Source organism: Liolophura sinensis, chromosome 12, assembly GCF_032854445.1.
Source record: "Liolophura sinensis isolate JHLJ2023 chromosome 12, CUHK_Ljap_v2, whole genome shotgun sequence".
NCBI classification, from domain to species: domain Eukaryota; kingdom Metazoa; phylum Mollusca; class Polyplacophora; order Chitonida; family Chitonidae; genus Liolophura; species Liolophura sinensis.
Window position 1 is genome coordinate 13,929,863 of NC_088306.1, and position 23,285 is coordinate 13,953,147.

Sequence of the window (23,285 nt, forward strand, 5' to 3'; positions counted from 1 at the left end):
TACCGATTACCTGTCCCTGTGTGTTTCCACAGGCATAAATAAACTCTGCCCTTTAGAAACTTCAGCTCGTCTAATCTGAATGACTTTTCATGAAACTTTTTTCAGACGCCCACGTCAAAGTACATGAAAATGTGATAAAAATTAGTTGCCTAACATTTTTGACAGGTCACGTGATATAGTAAGATATTTTTTTTTTATTCTGCAGCGATAAAAAGAGTTCGAACTGGAAATTTCCCTACTCTTCAGTGGGGAGGGGGATCCCGAATGCCAAGCCAAGTTAATCCCACTAAGTTCATCGATGATGTCATCTCCGACATTTCCAACCATTGGCATAAAATATGCATAAAATAAATAGGTTATTAACAGATGTAAAAATGCTTTAATTTTTTAGTCTAACTTTCTTCACTTCCTTTATAACCTATGCACCTTCACTTAAACCAGCTAGCGATGTCCCGCAGTGTTTGAAACCATGCGCAATGCATGGTCATTTTAGAGTTAGTTTTCTTATATCCTTTAACTACAATTCGTCTGGCCAGTTTTTCCTTTTAAGACACGGTAAAATTGCGGTTCTGACTACAATCCACACCACAAATAGTTTCGGAGCCACATTCGACATTCATGCGTTTTATTCAGCCCTCAACAAGAAAAGAAAGTTCAAAGTCGAAGACTGTATCTGGTCAACCATCAATCCCAATATACGTGTGCATTAGTTGGGAAACCTGGGTCAATCCTTTTTCACTTATAACCGCCTAGGTTTTCGAGACTTTTTGTTTTTCAGCCCCAAAAATCTAAATACATAGGCCTACTTCTTAGCCAAAGAAAATCTGGTTTCATCTCAGAGTCATAAAGACAGGGGCATGTATTTATATATCAGTAGTTCTTATATGTTTGCGGCCTTTACGTACAAACACTACAGTTATAAGGGTGGTTGGTTGATGAAGCCAAGGCGTTTATATACTATCCCGAATCTACTTTATTTATTTATTTGTTTGATTGGTGTTTTACGCCGTACTCAAGAATATCTCACTTAAACGACGGCGGCCAGCATTAATGTGGGAGGAAACCGGGCGGAGCACCGGAGGAAACCCACGACCATCCGCAAGGCGCTGTCAGACCGTCCCACGTACGGCGGGAGAGGAAGCCAGCAAGAGCTGGACTTGACGAACCTGCTTTACACAGTACTTATAGGTAGAGTAAAAAAAATGTAGAAAACCCTGTTCTTATTTGCCTACCACCTAGCATCGACCACCTATCCCTTTTGGTAATATAGGTTCATACACTCTACATAACTACGCCTTGATGAGTAAAGCACGTTCAGTATACAGCGTTTCGCTGTAAAGCTTTAGCTACAGGTACATGCAGCTATAACTTTATACTAGAGGATCTATGAATACATCTTCTGTTAATACGCGCCTATATCTAATTGTTTTCCTTGAAGATGTTCACAGAATACATATGTATATAGGCTTAAAAAAAACTACAAATGCGTCTTTAATAAGGGGCATCGTGTGAACTCCGGTCCTTGTCAGGTATACTGCAGAACAACGACGTTTTTTGTTTTCATGAACTAATAACTTTCTATAAAAGTCGGTGTTCCTTTATAGACCAGATAATTATACATTTACCATGAAGCATGCATACATATCTTTCTTTATATATATACCTATATATGTACTTCTCTCGACGCGGCACATACACTGCATCCACAACTCATAAAACTAAACGCTTCCGTGTAACGAAAGTTCTTTAGGCAAAACACCAATTTTGCAGCTGTATCGGCTAATATTTATACAATTATTATGTTTTCTATTTTGTTCACATACGCCTAACTTATAATATTAAAGCACACGCGCATATTTTACAAACCAGTGTAATTGTGAGAGCTATGTGTAATATCTTTTCACCATATGTAACTGACTTTTTACAACAGGTACATTGTTTTATTTCAAGTGTGTTTGGAACTGTAACTTCCACTTCTGTATCAACCACTGGGACGTGTGATTATTCATTTATTTTTTATTTACCTATCAGATAGTTGATAACTAAAACACACTGGTAAACTGGACGAGCGTTGTCGAGCGTTGTCTGGCGGGAGGAAACCGTACCCTGTCCAATGGTTCTTAGGTCCTAAAATCAAGCATCTTAGCCACTTGTTCTGCAGTAAAGAATCGGTAAACGAATTTAAACATTCCTAGAGCAAAACATTTTGATTGTTTAGTTGTTGTTGAATTTTTGACTTGATATTTATGGTTTCGGCACTTAATTGCTGCATTGTATATGTATACGTACTGATGCCATTTCATTATGGCTCCTCTAACAGTTTGTCGTTATGCATGTCGTGCTAGCGTTTATATATGTATATACGTATGATATTTGGTAATACCATATTGTAGGCCAACAACTGAATGTGCATGTCACGTATAAGCATACATTTTCATGTCCTTCCGAAAGTTAATTAACAGTAGGACAACACCGTTGTAGATATTATGACACAGGACAAAGCATCCATGCAAGCGCTCAGGTACAGTGTATTGTATATGTGAAAGAGCGAGTCTGAGGTGAGTCAGCTTGCAATGTAGCAATTATTTAGAGTAAAGATCTTATCATATATACACTTTGAAAAAAATAACAAAATATATATCGTGAGAATTTACATTTGAAGCTTGTGTGGCAGATGGCAAATACGATAAAATGAGACCCATGCATGCAGGCCTGCGCATCTCAAATAACAAGCACATAAATTTTCAAATATAGCTCATATACGGATACAACGGATATATACGGATATTTATAAAAACACCACAAAAAAGATATCCTCAATTTTGTTCTTATGTACAAAATAATACATAAATAACAAAAAATTCAAGTGAATATATAAATGTGTACGTTGCAGAAAGTTAATCGTTCGATGCAAGTAAACCACATGCAGGCATGAAGAATACACTCAATTTCATCAGGTGCTATAAAAATATAAATCTGTAGGAAGATATAAGTGAACAGATCAAATCAGATCATCTTGTCACGTGAGTGCTCTGTGCGGAACGTCAAACATAAACTGTGTGGATACACAAAACTAATCGGATCTACGCACTTTAGATGCATGACGCAGACTAATATAATAGACACAATATTACGTTATCATGAGCATTATTTAGAATTAAGGATATTATTTTAAACACATCATGTGGCATAAAAAGGCCTAACTTTATACAATATGTATAGATGTGCCCATATATTAAATCTACTGATCGGATTAGGCCTTTTTGCACGTATACATGTACATGCGGATTATTATTTCGCCAGAAACAAACGTGTCCTTAAGAAGCATGTGTGTATATAACCTTTCTATTTTATACACACAGTACAAAGACGTCATCACAGGCAAAAACAGCTTTGAGGATATATAGGTGTGTGAAAGGTTAATGTTGAAAGGAGAAAACTTTAAAGAAAAAATCGGAAACCTTGGGATAATATGTATACATGTATATTTATCAGCGTTTATAACTGTAACAAAAATACAATTTATGGAAGCAAGACTGCAGAAACCATAGCCGTTAGGACGAGAAAATCTTGAGTGAATGAATGTTTATTAAAGCATGACACATGGAGAATTCATCAACCGACACACTGACGACATTGATTTCACGAGGAGTGTTACGAAGAGATAACGGAGATTTCCGGATAATAATCTATAAATTTGAGGTAACCTTTGGGTAGATAAGTAAGATTTAATCCTGCCCAGATTGTTTGTATATATTTACACGCTTGAATGCTAGACTTCCCAACGTCAGGGTTCGAAACCATCTCCCGTTTTTCAGAGGCTGTGGGTTAACGTAACGAAATTTACCTGTTCAAGTGAGGGGGCTTCTTGTATACTACTTCTCTGGTTTCCTCCATCTATTTACGTGTGTCTACATGGCTAAGTGTTGTGGGTTCTCATGGGGCTCTACCTGGTTTTATCAACCAATACAGCTTGGCGAATTTGAGTACCGTATAGTTTCTCACACGGCTCTTTCCGTCCGCGAAATCTCCCGCCCATTAGTGTTAAGAACGTATACTGAAGCAAGTGGAATAGTCAACAGTGTATGGCATTTTTAAACGCTTATTCACTTTATTGGCTTATATGAATGGACTATAAGCTAAGATAATTTCACAAAGCTGGAAGCTCAGCGGCAATCCTCATTTTAGTGTAGAACTGCCAACTGCTAACGCTTATTCACTTTATTAGCTTAAATGAATGGACTATAAGCTAAGATAATTTCACAAAGCTGGAAGCCCAGCGGCAATCCTCCTTTTAGTGTAGAACTGCCAACGCTTATTCACTTTATTGGCTTATGTGAATGGACTATGAGCTAAGATAATTTCACAAAGCTGGAAGCCCACCAACAACCCACATTTTAGTGTAGAACTGCCAACTGCCAACGCTTATTCACTTTATTGGCTTATATGAATGGACTATAAGCTAAGATAACTTCACAAAGCTGGAAGCCCAGCGACAACCCACATTTTAGTGTAGAAGTGCCAACTGTTTTTACGCGTATTTATTTTCACGTTTTTTTTTCTTTCTGCAGTCTACGTTATCAGCTCAATATAATTCCATAAAGCTGTTTGTCCAACGTACAGATCCAATTTACAACCACTTTGTTGACATTGTTTAATTGCAGGCTTCCACCAAAATAGCTTTTATCCCATATTTCTTCAACCAAAATAGCTTTTATCCCATATTTCTTTCTCGGCTCGAGACACCCTGTATGAAAATAAATGATATTTCAATGCTTTTAGTATGGCCATTGAATCTGTAATCATTTCACGATGACAGAAAATCGAAGATACACTTATAGCTCGTGTAAAATCTTGATAGTGCATATGGACATATATGAGTAAATATGACACGCATAAGCCTGTATATATATACTTTGCATATATGCAAATATAAATCAATGATCTCTTAGTACAGTGGGCATATGGATGTATCATGTTTCATGCTAAAAACAAAATAACGAATTGATTTTACTTTATCATAATTTTATTATTATTTTTTGAACTGCATCTATTTGCAAACATTGTGCAACAAAGGGATGTTTGCCTGTGTACAAGAAAATATGCCTATAGGCCCACGTGTATTCCTTGAATGTATTCATGTACGGGTTTAGGCCGTACGTGTGTATCGATGGATGGAAATTAAAACCAAACTAAAACAAAGCACGTTAGTGGCAGCATTATCTATAGAATTATGCATTATTCAATCATCATTCATGGTCCAACGTTAATATATGTCGTCCTATACGCTACGCATATATTTCAAATACAATAGACATGGCTTTTCTAACTTCATTTTTCTTGATTAATTTATTTTGCTTACTATATAATTATACTATACATACTGCATATCCTTTCGCCAACATATATTATTTATTTATTTATTAGATTTGTGTTTCACGCCGTACTATTATACTATATTTCACGTATACGACGGCGTACAGCATTATGCTGAGAGGAAACCGGGTAAAGTCTGGGGAAAACCTATGACTATCATGTAGCTGGCAGGCGAACATATGGGATATAAACCATAAAACATGATAACTAGTAGTCCCTTGAATAACGTTATCTTATAGCCACTTACGGTCATGCACAGCTAATTACACGTGTGACACCACAAACCGGAAGGACCCCGCCCTCTCGAACGTGTAGTTGCGTGACAAGTACATGTGTATGGGTGCGAGCATATTGTAGCTTTCCGCATGTAACTAGACATCGTTTACACATATGGTGGACACAGCACTAAGATGTGTAACGTAGATAGCTAGAGTGGGGAATAAAATAAATAGGCTACAGGCTGCGGTTGAAAATCAATCAGTCAGTCAGAGATTCTATGTAGATGAAACATGATCTCATTGTCTCACTGGGCCTCGCTATATACTGTATATGCATATATCAAACTTGACTCCGGTCTATACCAGATGAGAAAAAGCGTATGTACATGTGTGCTGAGCTTATTAACGTACATAAGATATAAATGACACATTATATATACGCAAAAAATACATAAGGCACAGTAATTAGCGGCAATTAACGGTAGGTTATGCAGGTCTACATGAATAGATATATGACACACTATATAGGCTTATATACACAGTGTATGTGCTGTCAGTTTATTAATGTTTACAACTGTAGACACTAAACTAATTCTATTTATGAAGCCAAGACTCCACTTACCTGTCCAAGTATTATCAGTGTTTGATTGTCTGTCTTCCGATCTTCAGTCTATGACAGGTGATCGCTTTGATCTGCCGCCAGATTGGATATGACAGGAGTTCTATCTTTGAATTTGCCGAAATTTTGTCTGACTCACATATTTCCGCCATTCAACCAGAGTGTGACGTGCTTAGATCACTCTCCGGCGCAGAGCTACTGTTCAGGTAAAAAGTAATCAATCCTAACTCAGGTGAGTTCAAAGCCTCCGACACAGGTGCGAGTGACATTCTCCACGCTACAAATCCTTTGCCTGAATAACGAGAGCAGTCGCAGTTTGGAGATTTTCATACCCACAATGCACCTGTTGTCAAGGCGCCATATTAAATGTTTTGACTCTAGGAAGCGTGGATTTATGTCAAATTTATTATTAACTTATTAACCATATTCAAAGATGGCAACGGAGGTGGAAGAGGGACCAACAAATACTTATGTTATAAGACCAAACTTTCAGCACAAGTAAGTGATATTTCCAACCAAAAATATTTGAGTAATTAAACGCGCACCGGGTGCATCGAAATCTGGACACTTAGTGAAAAGCAACATGTCAATGTTATCATTATGGACACCTAAACAACAGAACAGAATTGTAACCTTTGTTCAGTACATATAGATGTTGTATTTTATTCTAGAAGCAGATGATAAAAATTGGATAGAACAAATTAATGGCGGTTAAGTTGCAGCAATCTGCGAATGGTTGTGGGTTTCCTCTTAATTTAGTCCATCTAGATGGACTTATTGTTCTGTTTTAACATTTTAACATTCATGTAGCCAATTTCATTGCCGCGCTGACAGCACCCAGACTTTCCTGCACTAAAATACATATTCTTTTTTATGCCTTTTTGGTTTAAATTACGAAGATTAAGGTTGTTCTTACCAATGGCCATGGTAGTTTTCTCCTGTTTGCCGAAACTTTAAAAGCCAGAAGTAGGTGACGTGACACTTCAAAATGGCTGTCGACGGCGAGACACTCGGTACTACCAAAGTTCTAGCAGTCGGCTTGACTATAAGGCAGCGAGTGAATTAGTTCCATTGGTGTTGATAGTAAATAAAGAGGATGGTGTTAGAGATTTCACCGGCAAATTGCATATAAATGCAGAGAGGAAGTGATTTGGACCGCCATAATATGGAAGGAGATGGGAATTTGAAATCTGCGTCATGTTTTTTGAGAGGCGTTGATGGACGTTGATGAATGTCAGAAAATTAAAATGGCACACTGAGTCCATCTAGATGGACTACTCTTAATCATACTTCACAAGATCACCTTTAACAGTGTAAATTAATGGTCTTTAGATGTGACTGCGATTTTGAATTTGCCATATCGGATTGAATCATGAACATGCTTTCACCAGTGCTACAGGTAATGTGTTTTCAGAGGGAGTACATCCAGTACTTCCAAGAGGGAGTGCATACATGTATATAGGCCTGCATAGGCCTAAACGTACAGAGATTCTTTCCTTAGTAGTTTCATATAGGACAACAAGTATAGATGCACATGTAGAATGTCCAGAATTTAAGATTTTTGAATTTACATCATAACATTCTAGAATGAAGTAATTATTTCAGCTCTCCCTGAAGAAGTTACCCTTCAGACAGAGCAGTAACACCTGATATGTACATGTGGCTGTTACATGTGATCCTAATTTTTCATTTCGTGGATACTCTGTGTGGATCTTAATAGACCTGCTCTGAATTACCTCCCTTGTTACATGACAGCGACCATGACGTAATGCAAAATTAGTTTTTGAGGCATGAAACTTTGAGAAGTGGGACCTTGCCTATAAAAGCATGCTATATGTAAGTTATGTCACAGTGGTGACAAATACTATCTGAGCAACAAGATGTGAAAGAAGCCATTGAGGGACACATAAATGTCAAGACATGAAGTCAACATTTCTCAGCTTACTAGGTAGAATATATATAGTAACAGGTCAGAATTTATAAATTACATCCCAATGATTGAAAAAAAAAGATATATGTACATAACGTTTATCATGATCTTTCCAAATAAGTTTACAAAATCTGTCTTACAGCTATAGATCTTAAAGCATATTTTGCTTTCACACAGAAACTTCCTATTTAATAGCCATTTTCTGGGGTCCCACCTATAGCCACAACATACTCCTAAAATCACATCTTTTAAACAAGAGTGTGACCCCAAGCGAAGTTATTTGGTGTGGCCCTGTTGCTCTCATGTTTGTCTGCAAATTGTTGTTGTGAAAATGCAATGCGGTAGGAAAACAGCACACTGGAAAGGGCGAATAATAACTCAAGATCAACTGATCTAAGGTACAGATAGGTCAGTGATTTACTCTGAATGCCTCCAGTCATGAGAATGATTGCTTTCTGAAAAATTCTTGAGTATGGTATTTTTTCACTTATTGCATGTGAATACATGTACATATAAATGTGGTTGCCAAGTTCATAAGGGGAGGTGCAAGTGTTTGCACATAACTGACAAACTTCCCTACAAGTTGATGCTAGGTGGAGAAATCTAGCTCCCCTCACAATCAAGTTACGTGTAAGGTGCCTGGCAAAGCGTACAATGTAAAATGTCACAAAGTGAAGGAGGTTTATTTGAAAATGTATGACCTCTGTGCCTGCAATGGTTGCCTGCAGAAAGGTCAGTTCCTTAGTCGGGTACTGTGTCGGCAAAGGCCCATTGATATCTTATAACAGAAAATGTTTTTTGTCTAGGATCACGGCTGTCATTGATTTTGGTTTCACATATATGTATAATAGAAATCAATATAGCAGAAAATTATATTCAAATGCATCAAGAAATGATTGATACTGCATTTAAATTTTTCTGTGTGCATATATAAATTCCTGACATCTGTGCGGTTATGTGAGTAAAAAGAGAGATCAAAAGAACAATAATTTGCATTTGTATGTATGTAACACTTTGCGTCTGCCTAGCAACAACACATAAGTAGGAAAAATGCTTTGATAATGTTCAGTATTTCAGAAGAGGGAAGTCTAGAATGAAAAGGGGTCAGCTGTAGTGCCTTAACATTTTGCGCTGAACCATGCAGGTCTTGTACCAAGAACTTCAGAGACGATACAATCTCAGCTTATCATTGTTGACAAGACAAGAACATGTTGACCTGGTGTCAGTTACTTGTACATGTATACAATAAATTGGGGCCTAATAATTATACATGTATGTATTTGACTTGTCTTAGATATCGTAAGATGTTACGTTTTATGCTGAAACTTATATTTTCTAGTAGCCTAGGATATCATTCTAGATGTACTTTGCAAGCAAGACTCAATAACTTTCTGACACCAATAAAACTTACTTGAAACAAACAAATTACTTGATAATTCACACTGGAAAGTTTAGGTCAAACAGTAGGTTGTAACTTATTACCAGCAGGTGTCTCAGACCTGCTGCTTAAGTGAAGCAGCACCATGGGTAAAAGTACATGTACAGCTGTATTAGAGCCTTTTAATATACAAGTACTGTACCTTGTGAAGAATTAAGTTCCTATAAGTGCATATATTGTAGGTGTCTATTGTACATGTAAATATTGTGAATGATCTACAAGGTTTCAATACTATTGAAGTCCAATAAACGCAACCTCAAACATGTCCAGAAAATGAAATTTTTTTAAAAATCAGCCGCATAGTATAAGTACCATTCAGTGGCCTTTGCTGCTTTCATGTTGTGGTTAAAGGTGGAGATATCAGAATAAACTAAGGCATCGGCCTGTTGTGTGGAATGCTAGATCATTCTCTCTTGGCTGTGTGTATGACCACTGGACCTTGACTAGTCCTGTATACCTGTAATGTGGTACAATGTACTGGCTGTACCTTTAATTTGTAAGGGCACAGCTGTTCCTTTCACAGCATGACCTTATTACAAGGTCAGTCTATGAGGCCAAGCATTAAGAGTATTTGATTAACATTGTTCTAATTAGCATCAGGTGAGCACAGGTATATGATTGATTTCATGCAACACAAGGTAATAACACAAGAGTAAACCCATGAGTATGTGCATGTAGATCATATGTGAAGTTGCATACATGCATGTTCATCAGTGCTGAAATCAATTTTAGATTGTGATTGTTGCAAGGGACAATACATAATCAAATACCTGTGTTAAGACAATCAGTGTACATGTACATACAATGTAATATGATTAGTACAATTTAGCTGTATCTGTGTGCTCACGAATGTCACAGGTTAACTGTGAGACATTATATTGTGGTACTTGTACTCTTACATGGATGGTTCAGTATATTGTTCATATAATTTGCTTTTACGATGTCCATACTTTATAGCTATAATGGAAGTTTGACTTTCAAGATATATACATCCATGTGCATGAGTATTGACATGTGCCCATATTGACCCACAAACTTTTTTTATTCTTAGCCTTACAAAAACCAACTTCATTCACCCCAATAACTCCTCTGTAGGAGCTCATTATAAGGGAGCTGTCCATTCTCTGAAATACTGTGCTAAATGTGTATCCTTTCAGCTGACAAGATACAATTACAGTGTGCATGTATGTGGATCTACATGTACGTAGGCTTTAAAATTAATCCCTATATTGATGTACTAACTAATGGTGCCATTACAGATCTACAGCCCTTCATTTAGTTTCAGCACATACACATGTCCTTAGGGTATATCGTACATGTGCGTTACACCCCTAAGCATTTCATGTACAGTTAATTCAGAAAAAATTTGCACTGTGCCATGGTGATTCTCGAAGTTTTAAAATTTGTTTTGAATGTTTATGTGATACCTGTTAAGAATGTAATATAATAATAGCTAGCTAGTACATGTGTTTCTTGGTGTAGTTTCCCAAAGCTTTGGTAACGTAGGTATGCTTTTATTTGAATGAAATCCTGTAAGAATTAGGGTGTATACGGACTAAACCTTCAGCCTAGTTAACCTGCTAAATATCAGGGCATTTTATTGATGATGATTGTTCTTGACGCTTACACCCGTGAGGTCAAATAGCCTGAAGGGCGTGTATTATTTTTTATGAGGCATACATGTATCTTTTAAGTTTAAAATTGCCTGGCGTGGCTTACCTACATGCATGACCGTGTCCTAGAAAATCGAGTGTTGTAGGATTGCAAAGGAAGCATGAGCTGTACATAGGCAACAATGAGTTCTCTTATTATCAGACTGTGTAGAAGGTTGTAGGGTTATAGATCAAGTCACCAACAGAGGGCAGCCAGGCTGACAAGGAGATCAAGGGAACAGGGTTTGGCACTGACCTAGAGCACCTAACAGGATCAAACACTTCACCAGAGTTGTGCTGACTAGCCTGTACGCTATACATATGTGCATTTACATCTAGTTTTGTAAGGATTTATTGTGCAACCTTGTGAAAGTTGTCAATACCCCAGTATGTTCTTTATAGCCTATTGGTGGTTGCGAAACATGGATTACTGATCTGTTAATTGTTGCCCTTCTGTGTGGTTCTGGGGAAAAAATGGATACTCTTGCTGTATTTGTATTTTGTTGGGCAGATAAGTACGCTCTACATGTACTGGTACATTTACTGTACTAAAGTTTGCAAGTACTCTGCAAGCTCTAATAACATTACCAACTGATGTGTTCATGGAGGCATAGTTATGGTGAAGGACAAACAAGGTTTTCTTTGAACATTCTTAAACATTAGAAAAGTGCTGCAATCACTTAAGTTATTTAAGTGTACAATGTGTATTCAGCTGACCATTGTCCATGAGTACATATACCATTTATTGTGGATTATATAAACATTTCCTGTGGCTTACAGAGATCTCAATTTGATAAAAACCAATGTTGTGCTGTGGATAAAAAAAAATTTTTTTTGTGTGATTGTAGTTTTAAAGAAAGTGTGCAGTGATTATTATAGATATACATCTACATTTTGCGAGGAATTAGAAGGCTGGAGAATGTAGTTACTGGTACATGTACCTGTCTGCCATATGTCTGCAGCTGTGGATTGGAGATTGAAAAAGTTCTCATACTGTTACTGTGAAAGTACTGTCAATACTGTGTAGAGGTTGGCTTGAGGAAGTACCTGTACAAGTGCTATCATACTGTGAATCATACCCATATACTGCTGTTTAGAAAGTGATGCTGATTTTAGTGGTTTGTTCAGTCTAATTATTCTGTTAATTGTAGGACAGAGGCAAGTGTGGTCTGTATAACTAATGCAGAATTGACCAGAACAAGCTTTTTTTATGGTGTGGAAGAGTTCTCTTGTGCTGTATTTGTACCTGTATGTTGTACTTCATTTATTAAGCACACCCTGCCATTCTGCAGTACATTCTAATTGACATTCTGAAAATTGCGTGGTGCTGAAGAAAACTTGTGAAGTGATCTGAATCTCACCACAGGATGTACTTGATGTGAGTGTATACACGTAGATTATTATATTTCTTTGTGCAGGTAAATGAGTATTGCATATATATGCTGCAGTATAAACATACATTTGATTGCAGACCACTGACCTGAGGGCATTTTATCTTTTTCTGTGAACAACTTATTTGTTTAATTGCAGAAGAGGTTTTTTCATTCTACTCTCATGATTGATGTATTGAGTGACTATTTAAATGAAATGACTAGACGTATGTTGTTTTATCTTCACTCAAAACCAGACATGCATGCATTATATGATGTGTACAGGTACATGAAACTGTTGGTATTCATGTTTAGTGTCTAATTTAACATATTTCAAACTTTCTGATTTTGTTTATCTATTAAACAAGTGCATGCATGTATGCATTATACCCACATGTGACCCAGACACCTAAAAATTAGTATCATGATGTACATATAAACGTATACTTTGATAAGTGCAGAATTCTTTTAGCCTTGATTAAGAATTGTGAAATGCCATCTGTTCCAAGTGTAACAGTTTGACAGTTTCAACAGTCAACAACTGGTGCCCTGCATAGAACGTACATGTATATATGTATCTATTTATTTAGTCGCTCAGTTGAAAATGCTAGAATTATTTTTTAGTGATCTGTCCTGTGAAGTTTATCGGTATTTTTGGGTTATGATACTCATGATCTGAATGGATGTATATGTCCCTTATCTTTTAATCTTCCTGTATCATTTATGTATCCATCAAACAATGATAATGATCGGTTAATAATGGACTGGAGTAGGTGGCCCTTAATCTGACAGTGATAAGACAGCTAACACATTGGTGCATTGGTTTGTTTGCACTAAACCATGTATTAACGGCCAGTTTCTTCATACATGTACACATATTAACTGTCAACTTCTTCATACCTGTACATGTGTTAATTGTCAGCTTCTTCATACGCGTACATGTAGTAACTGTCAGCTTCTTCATACATGTACATGTGTTAACTGTCAGCTTCTTCATACACGTACATGTATTAACTGTCAGCTTCTTCATACACGTACATGTATTAACTGTCAGCTTCTTCATACACGTACATGTATTAACTGTCAGCTTCTTCATATGCGTACATATATTAACTGTCAGTTTCATCATACGCGTACATGTGTTAACTGTCAACTTCTCCATACTCGTACATGTATTAACTGTCAGCTTCTTCATACGCCTACATGTATTAACTGTCAGCTTCTTCATACTCGTACATGTATTAACTGTCAGCTTCTTCATACGCGTACATGTATTAACTGTCAGCTTCTTCATATGCCTACATGTATTAATTGTCAGCTTCTTCATACTCGTACATGTATTAACTGTCAGCTTCTTCATACTTGTACATGTATTAACTGTCAGCTTCTTCATACTTGTACATGTATTAACTGTCAGCTTCTTCATTCGCGTACATGTATTAACTGTCAGCTTCTTCACATGCGTACATGTATTAACTGTCAGCTTCTTCATACGCGTACATGTATTAACTGTCAGTTTCATCATACACATACATGTATTAACTGTCAGCTTCTTCATACTTGTACATGTATTGACTGTCAGCTTCTTCATTCGCGTACATGTATTAACTGTCAGCTTCTTCATACTTGTACATGTATTAACTGTCAGCTTCTTCATACATGTACATGTATTAAACTACATGCAGTGCACATTACATGTACATAATGCATTTCACATTACAACCCACACATACACAGAAGGGAAGGTCTCTCTGATGCCATCAGCACCCATCAATATTAATATGATGCATAATTACACCACCATAAAATTCAAATATTTATGAAAATGCATGTGACTCAAACGTTCAGTTCAACATATGTACAGTAATTAAATCACTCACATGCTTACAACAGGTGATTTTGGTTAAATATTGTTTTCTTGAACATTCTACTTGTCATGTTTGTGTGTTTCCAGATTCCGCCCAGCTATTGTGAAGGAATGTATTCATCAGGTCTTGATAGACAAATTATCGGGAAAGTCGTACGATGCCGAGGAAACAACAGAGCTTACACGATCCATATCAGATGACATCAAATTAAAACTAAAAGGTGAGGTTCAATACTGACACTACCTCAATTCAGTTTCTAATGGAATTCTTCCAATGATTTCTGGAAAAAGGCATGCAGTCAATTTAATGTTCATATATAATATGTATTTACTGGAACCATACAATTGAATTTGAAACTGCATGTTTGAGTTCCATGTTTATATTGTTGTGTGTATTTAAATATAAATATATGAATATACATATTTATATAAGGTGGAGAAAGGGGAAAAAAGATGGAAGGGGGCGACGTGGTACATGTTGATGACCTAAAATTAGTTTTGTATTTGGGGATGTATTAAAGTGGCTACATGTAGACGTCACTGGCTCGGATAGCACAATTGGTAGAGCGTACGCTTCTGGAGCGGTAGATCCAGGATCAATCCTGGGTTGAGTCTCACCTGAGACTTTAAAAGAGGAAGTTGTAACTTCATCGCTTGGCGTTCAGCATGAAGGGGATAGTGCAACGACTGGAAGACCCGTATCAGTATGATGGCTCGGCATGGCGGCTTACTTGCCTTGGGTAAGTCATCTCAGTGAAGCAGCACTAGATAAAAGAGCGATGGAAATCCGTCCTGCAACAAGGAGGCACATTACATACACCCTAAGGATTCCTTCGTCGTCATAGGACTGAAAAATTGTTGAGTGCGACGTTAAACCCCAAGCACTCGCTCACTCGCTCACATGTAGAAGGCAGGTTGAAAATCTCATTTTTTTCTCATCAATTCAAGCAGAACATTTCTTTCAAGGTATACCTAAATATTCAATTTAAATGATAACACCAAATAAGTTAAATGATGTACACCAGTACACGTATAACATTTGTAAAGTCCTTGGCTTTAGATTCCAGTGAGACCTATCCAGTGCTGAATAAGATCAATCCATTTGATCTTTAAACTTCTAGGCTTTGTCTTTTGTTTTTCTCCCTTCAGATATAGGATACGATCGCTACAAGTTCATAGTTCAGGTTTACATCGGTGAACAACGAGGAGAAGGGGTGAAGTATGTGTAACAAAGTTTCTGTTATATTCTGCACAGAAGGAAGTCTTCATAAATCTCCTTATTATCTGCTAGTTATCGTATCCTTTCCAGTTTTGCTGCAGTGTGTTATCATGTATTTATACTGTCTATAATGTTCTAAACATCATGTTTAATCGAGAGATGTCATTAAATTAAGTCACAGGAATAGCTTGACACAAGCAGTCCTAGGCAATCTGTGTTCATCTAGATCTTATATGATTCATGAAATATAATGCTGTTTGTTTTCTTTAAGGACTTTATATTTAGATTGCGACATGTTCTAAAATGTATGGGTACGTGTGGACTTTTCAGACTATATATTTAGAGTTAGTCACCGTAAAGCTTTATCAGCTGTTTGTCTGATAGTTAATGAGCTTGGTGATATAGATTGTGAACAGTGCCAGAGCAACTACTGTATTAGGGGAAAATCATTACATTGGTTGACTAAAAAGCCCATGTACATGTATAAAAGGTACACTGTCTGGCATCTTACTGTAGTCAGTTTTGAAAAACCCTCATTGTTGATGAATGGGCCTTGTAATTACAAGATAGCAAATATATGTATGCCCTATGAATGAAAATAAGCGTTTGACTTTTTTAAAATTTTATTTCTACCTTAGATCACAGCATGCAGGCTAATAATGAGCTGAATCATCATTTCAAGAGTCTTGTCAGTTCATGCAGTGTTGGAAGAGACCTGATAGGGCTCGTGCAATTTAACATGGCTTAAAGACATAATTTTATGGTAGTTTCCATACATCTTACATCTTCGTTGGACTTACATCTTGCATAGCTGACTTTTTAGGCTTGTTTGTAGTTTCTGTAAAATCACATCTTTTAGCTGCCACTGTTAGATAATGGAGAAACGACGCGCATGAGTTGATTCTTGAAAAAGATGGTAGCAAGTGGTTTCTCGTACTTAAACCTGTTTGCATTAATGTAACAACAATTGATTCCTTTCAACAATTACGCAGTGTCATTTCAAACAAATAATAAAAAAAAGGTTACATCACAATGAAGTGTCAATGAATGCTCTTTGGTGCTCACTGACCCGCATTATTTGCATAGTGGAATATAATATGTAGCATGGTTGATCTTTCGTGATGGTGTTACATGGAGTTTTAGTTTAACAGTGTGAGAGCTTTTAGCCAGTGGGAGTCCACTTGTTTGTACTCTATGTAGCTTGCTACACTGGGTGTGTAAGATTGCAGACAGTGATTAGTCTATGATTAGTTATGCGGGAAAGTAAATCTGAATTGATTGAAGCTCACATAACTCTGTCACACTGACATAACCAGACCTCGAGATATCGAAAATGTTTGTAATCAGAATGCCACAAATGAGCCTGACAAGTTCACCTTAGAACAAACTCTGTTTTGCTCTTCATTTTTGTGCCTATGAGAACTGATGATGCCTTTTCTCATGCTGGCAACATTTGGTATATTTAAAATGAAGGCGAAGAATGAAATTGTTACAAAATAAATTTCACATTGATCAGAAACGAATGGACTCTTAATATATGACATTCTTATGATCAGCTTTTCCTCTTGAATAGCTCAGTGGGAAATTCAGCTGGTACAAGCCCTCACCCATATCCACTCAAACCACAAACTCGCAAGCGTGGATTCTTGAAAAATAATCAGCTGCGTAGACAATAGCGCGATGTCAAAGCAAATGTGTGAGAGCCTTTACCATACCTCTCCTAAACCTGCAATGACCTTATTGTGGTACACCTGAATGGTGTGTGAGAATTAGAATTAGAAATAGATTAAAAAATTGCACACGTTTATTTTTCATGATGTACCTATGTTTTGTTTTCAGTGGTACACCTGATGTTGTAAAGTTCACCTTAAAATAAAAGAAAAACACTGAATTTTTGGGCATTCCACATTATAGCACATCCTCATTAAAGTTGCTTATGGTTCTAAGTCAATCATTAAGATATTTGTAGTTATTAATGTACATGTAAACCTTTTCTCTTTCAGAATGGCTTGTAGATGCTTTTGGGACTCTGATACTGACAACTATGCGCAAGATATCTTTATGAATGTAAGTCATAAATTAAGATTTATTTGATTTATTTTGATTGGTGTTTTACGCCGTACTCAAGAATATTTCACTTATACGACAGCCGCCAGCATTATGGTGGGTGGAAACCGGGCAGAGCCTGGGGGAAACGCACAACCATCCACAGGTTGCTTGTTAGACCTTCATGAGCTGGACTTGAACTCACAGTGACCGCATTGGTGAGAGACTCCTGGGTCATTATGCTGCGCTAGCGCGCTAACCAACTGAGCCACAGAGGCCCCCATAAATTAAGAGGCCCCCATAAATTAAGAGGCAAATATAGTAGATCTACAGCCATGTCACAGTTAATAGAGTGTATTCCTTTTTAGCTCGCCTTTACAATGTAAGGAGAGGTATTATGAGAGAGGGATCAGATGCTGCCCCTCTCTTTTTTTGGCTGCAGTGGCCACCCATGGTACACAGATAGCCAACCGTCAGTAGCGATTCGCATATCAATGACAAAGGAAATTTTTGAATTCATAGCTCAACATTTCCTCAGCCAGTTAAAGGGTTGCAGTTGCCACCCATAGTACATAGATTGACAGATTAGGTTTGCGATTTGCATACGAAAGACCTATGCGATAGAATTTGTGCACGAACTCCCTACGTTGTCTTTTACCATGATCTACAGCTCTATAACATACGAAGTCAGTGCTCTGCAATCCTTACGTATATGCATGTAGGATAAACAGTCATACATGTAGTTGTGACATTATAATGATTTTGGCCTATATTGTTGATTTTATGGCAAGATCTCAGCATTATCTAATTAGAGATTATCTATCTAATTAATACCTGTGTGTGACAATGTCAGTCATTCTACTTTATTCTGGTTTAAAGGTCAATATTTGAACAAATCAAATGACTTTAGCATTATGCCTAGTGTTACGAACTTCTGAATCAGGCTAGCCGACGGTATTCTCTGAATTCCTTGTTGTTCTTCCAACCTGTGTAATCACATATGTTTATAGAGTCAGAGTCTTTGCACATATTTGCTTCTACAGATTTTTTATTCTAAACTGTATAACTGCGTTTAAATAAACTCTTCTTTCCCATAGTATATTAACATGTATACGTGTATTTGTGTATTTCATAGCTTTCTCATCCTTACCAGAATACCAGAATATTTTCTTATAATTTGTTTATTTGATTGTTGTTTATTACCACAGTGAGATATTTGGGGGTTCAGTGGGCACCATATTGATGATGTAGACTATTGTTGTAGTCTTTTAGCCATGGCAAATCAAACTTTGAGACTTGATGGAAAAAATATAAAAATCTAACGATATAATTGATCTTACTTACTTTAAAAAAGAGAGATTTTTTGCTGTTCAATGATCAGAAACTTTGTCCTCTATACAAGGTACATGTATATTGAAAATAAAAAATTAGCAGTTTTTAATCAACTTGTGATCATGCTAATTATTATGTTTAATCCTCTACTTGCAGGAAAGTCTGTTTTGTGTCGCAGCTGCATTTGGTGTCTTTTACTACTGATTGAAATAGGCACAGTACAAGCAGAGAGACAATTTTCTCCTATGAAGCTGGGGTTTTGGACACATCCTGATTGACTTCTTCAAAATGGATTTTACTTCACACTGATGTGACATAAAGCTGTATCGTAAAGTTTACCAAAGATTTGTGTTCATCCAGATTTTATAAGTATTTTCTGCATGTATTAAAATGAGAGGGACAGCCCAAATGCTACCAAATGCTGTCCTCTCCACATACTGAAGTCACTCGCTGCATCTGAACTATGAAGTATATCTTGGCTCTTGCAGGACATGTAAATTGTTGACATTTTAGCCTGTTTTTCCTTTGTTACCATCTTGTACAGTGTATAACAAGCAAAATTGGGACATCAGAGTAGCATCTAAAACAATATATGTGAAGGAAGCCCGTGCTCTTTTACTAGAGTCATACTAATATATATTTTCCAGCACCCACATGATTGTAACTCTCATCCATTGACGCAGTCAATTTTGAAAATGTCAACAAAAGTGATTGTTTTCTTTTATTGACATGACTGATTACAGTTCATTAGTTTACAGTAAGAAGGCTGTTCATATATGTTTTCTTTTATTGACATGACAGATTACAGTTCATTAGGTTACAGTAAGAAGGCTATTCATATATGTTTTCTTTTATTGACATGACAGATTACAGTTCATTAGGTTACAGTAAGAAGGCTGTTCATATATGTTTTCTTTTATTGACATGACAGATTACACTTCATTAGGTTACAGTAAGAAGGCTATTCATATATGTTTTCTTTTATTGACATGACAGATTACACTTCATTAGGTTACAGTAAGAATGCTATTCTTATTCGTTTCTCCACTTGTATCTTGTACAGATTCCATCCTCAAGTTTATGTTCTGATTTGTTATCTGTGACTCGTGTCACTTATAGGCGAGGTGAACCTTGTAATATGTATGTCCTCATTTACATTTTAAGATTACCTATTAAAGGGATGCACAATTGATACTGTTTGTATTATCTGAGAATATACGGAATTTTCTGAGCTAAACATTGCAACATCCGTTATGCTTAAGTAAATCTGCCCTTAAAACTTAGAATGTAGGTCTGAACTTGCCTATCCCTCAAACCAGCCAATCAGTGAGGATACTTTTGTAGTCTATATTTTGCATGTGAAAAAATTTGAAAACTACATTTTGGTGTAACACACATTTGACTGATCAAAGAGCATACAGGGATGAAAATATGAAAAATGAAATATGAAAAGTATATTAATATTGGACAAAATTTATGTTATTGATATTTACAGACACTTTTTAAGTTCTGAACACGAATTATATTTTTGTTTGTGGAAAAGCAATTGTTCTGCCGTACAGTTTTTCCTTGTTTGCCCATAAAATGGGAATATTTTTCAAAAGGTGTGTCAGAATGTGAAATATAGAGAAAAAGAATTTCAGAGCAAAAAAGGCAAGCATCATAACTCTGAAGGGGTATCTTTCAGTTGCTGTATAGTTCCTAGCCTATGTGCAGAAATGAGCATTAATAGCCTTGTGGCCTGTGAAATTATTTGGGGCATGTGTGTTAAAACCCATATTTATTATTTAGGTTAAAAACCAAGATTGTATATAGGTATTCAGTCATATACTGATTTTCAATTTGATAAACCTACCTTTTTCTCTGTAAACCCACTGTCCAGATGTTTTGAAAATCTGTTATATGTGAGGGGAAGGGAGGATATTGTGAAAAACTATGTCTTCAGCTGCAGATGGTGATATCAATGCCATTACAATGGTCATATATCACAGAAGTGTGCCACTAGATTTTGTACCTTTTTCTCGATGTTGAAATCTTAATCATACATTTGTACATATAAGGCAATAAATTAACATAAATCTTTGTGTTATGAAGCAATGACGTTCTTTCACTTTCTTGTTAGAGTTTAATTGTTGTGACGGATCTCATCCAGACACCATCTTACCGTGAAGGACGGGTTTAGCAATAAAAATCTTAGTTCTATCCCATCTCGTATTTATTTGAAGTGAAACAGCCTACTGTATATTGAGGAATGTGGCAATTGTAAACACACTGGTCCTGCTGGTTCCAAGAATCAAGTCCGACATTCCCACACCATTCATTTCTTGTATTTTTTAATCATGGAGTTTCGCTGTTTAATGGTTTGTTCGTTTGAAAAACCATCTGATGGCCGTGGCGAGAGGTAGGTACTCAATCGGGTGTGACGAGGCCAAGGCTTTACACCATTCTGCCAAGGAGGGGCATCACCACTAGCTATTTACATACAGTAGTGGTGATTGCTATGTATTTCGGGTCAACATCTTGAACGATTTTTATCTATTCAGCGACTTTGCAAGCGATGGAATTGGTCATGATATAAGTGGGCATGAATCTAGGAAGAAGAAAGGCCAACTGGATAAAGCGTGACTGTTTTTCCACGTCCACACAGCTAAAAATTAAATAAGGGGCATGCAAACGGGCTTTCATTTGAATGACTGCCGTTTGCACATGTACTTAAGTTACACTTCTACATGTAGCGCGGTTTGTGTACCCATTCTCTTTTGCATATATAATATAGTGAAGGGAAAACGAGGCAGATGCTCTAGACGCCACTTTTCCTAACCTGGAACAACGCGAGTTTGCCTTTCCATTCAAAGTACCTTCACATATTGTTTGAGATTTTTTTGCACTGAGTTGTGTCCTGACAAATGTTCTGATTTTACAGTGGGATTCTTGAGCCGTATTGATAATGTCCATGTATCTCGTCAATGACGTCAAACAACTTTGTCTGCTCCTGTGTGTTCAGTTCTGAATGAAACTCTTGTGAACTATATAATATAATGTGCACATGTGCATGAAAAAGCAAATCTGATATCAAAGCATGTTTTACGACCTGGAAAATTCACTGTGGCATGCATTATCAATGTGGTGCAAACAGCATACTTTATTTTGTTTATTTATTTGATTGGTGTTTTACGCCGTACTCAAGAACATTTCACTTATACGACGGCGGCCAGCATTATGGTAGGAGGAAACAGACTACTTTAAAATCGAAAGGTATGACTGCATTGAACTCTGTTTGAAAAAAAAAATCTTAAGAAAAGAAGTGAAGGGTATTTCAGACACAGTTTTCAGTGGCGTTTTCACCAATGCGAACTATATTTTTGCAGTTTCCTAGTTCGCCGCGACTATCAGGCCCTGGAAAAATGTTCCATTCAAGTTTCTGCTGTTCTTGGCTGTGGCTTTAAACCAGGAGTTTTGGCAATGGATGGCTGTTTTCTCAGGGCACTCTGGTTTCCCCTGCCAATAAACCCGACCGTCGCCATCATATGGGACAAATTCAGAAGCACTGCGTTGTACATGACAAAGTCTTCGACTTTAAGTCCAGTACAAGTACTTGGTCACATTGGGGTATTTTCTCCGGGCACAAACATGAGTGAAAAATTATCGAATATGACGTTCATCACTACTGATAGCAAACAAATACGTACATCAAAGTACAATGTTTCTCGAGTTTTCATTTCTGTATCAGTTTTTTTTTCAATTGCCCTGGCGATGCTGACTTCGTCTGAGTTCAACGAATTGCAACTGGGAGTATATATTTCAGTAAATTGTGTTGCGTGAAATTTATATATATATATATATATATATATATATATATATATATATATATATATATATATATATATATATATATATATATAATTCACGAAGCTGAATTTCAGTAGCCCTATTCTTTCCTATATAGTTTATGGGGCCCCATGGAGTCAAGGGCATGCTTCATGTTATACTCGTACTCTTGAAGGTCTGAGTAGGAGTGGGAGTAGATTATCCCAGTCAATGAGACGAGGGTCAAGGGATCGTCAAGGCCAAGGTAAATATTTAGCATCTGTTTCAGAACAGTGAAGCCACGATATGGCAGCAGTTTTGACCATGTGGTGGTAAGCCATACTCATTTATTCATTTCTTGTCGTGGGTGGCAAAACTGAAGACGTTTATTGCCGCCTTAATCCTCCAGAA

The 23,285-nt window shown here is 36.8% G+C and overlaps 1 protein-coding gene across 2 annotated transcripts; it reads left to right on the forward strand.

Annotated features, from left to right (window-relative positions):
• The first annotated feature begins 6,569 nt into the window (after nucleotides 1–6,569).
• On the forward strand, nucleotides 6,570–21,126 carry LOC135479182 (dynein light chain Tctex-type protein 2B-like). Of its 2 annotated transcripts, none has more exons than XM_064758959.1 (5): nucleotides 6,570–6,711; nucleotides 14,558–14,691; nucleotides 15,620–15,689; nucleotides 17,693–17,756; nucleotides 19,224–21,126. In XM_064758959.1, exons 1-5 carry the CDS (start codon nucleotides 6,647–6,649, stop codon nucleotides 19,269–19,271), a joined length of 381 nt encoding a protein of 126 aa, XP_064615029.1. In that variant the 5' UTR covers nucleotides 6,570–6,646; the 3' UTR covers nucleotides 19,272–21,126. The 2 variants fall into 2 exon arrangements, with proteins under 2 accessions (XP_064615029.1, XP_064615030.1); XM_064758960.1 differs by lacking the exon at nucleotides 6,570–6,711 and adding an exon at nucleotides 12,422–12,611.
• The last annotated feature ends 2,159 nt before the right edge of the window (nucleotides 21,127–23,285 follow it).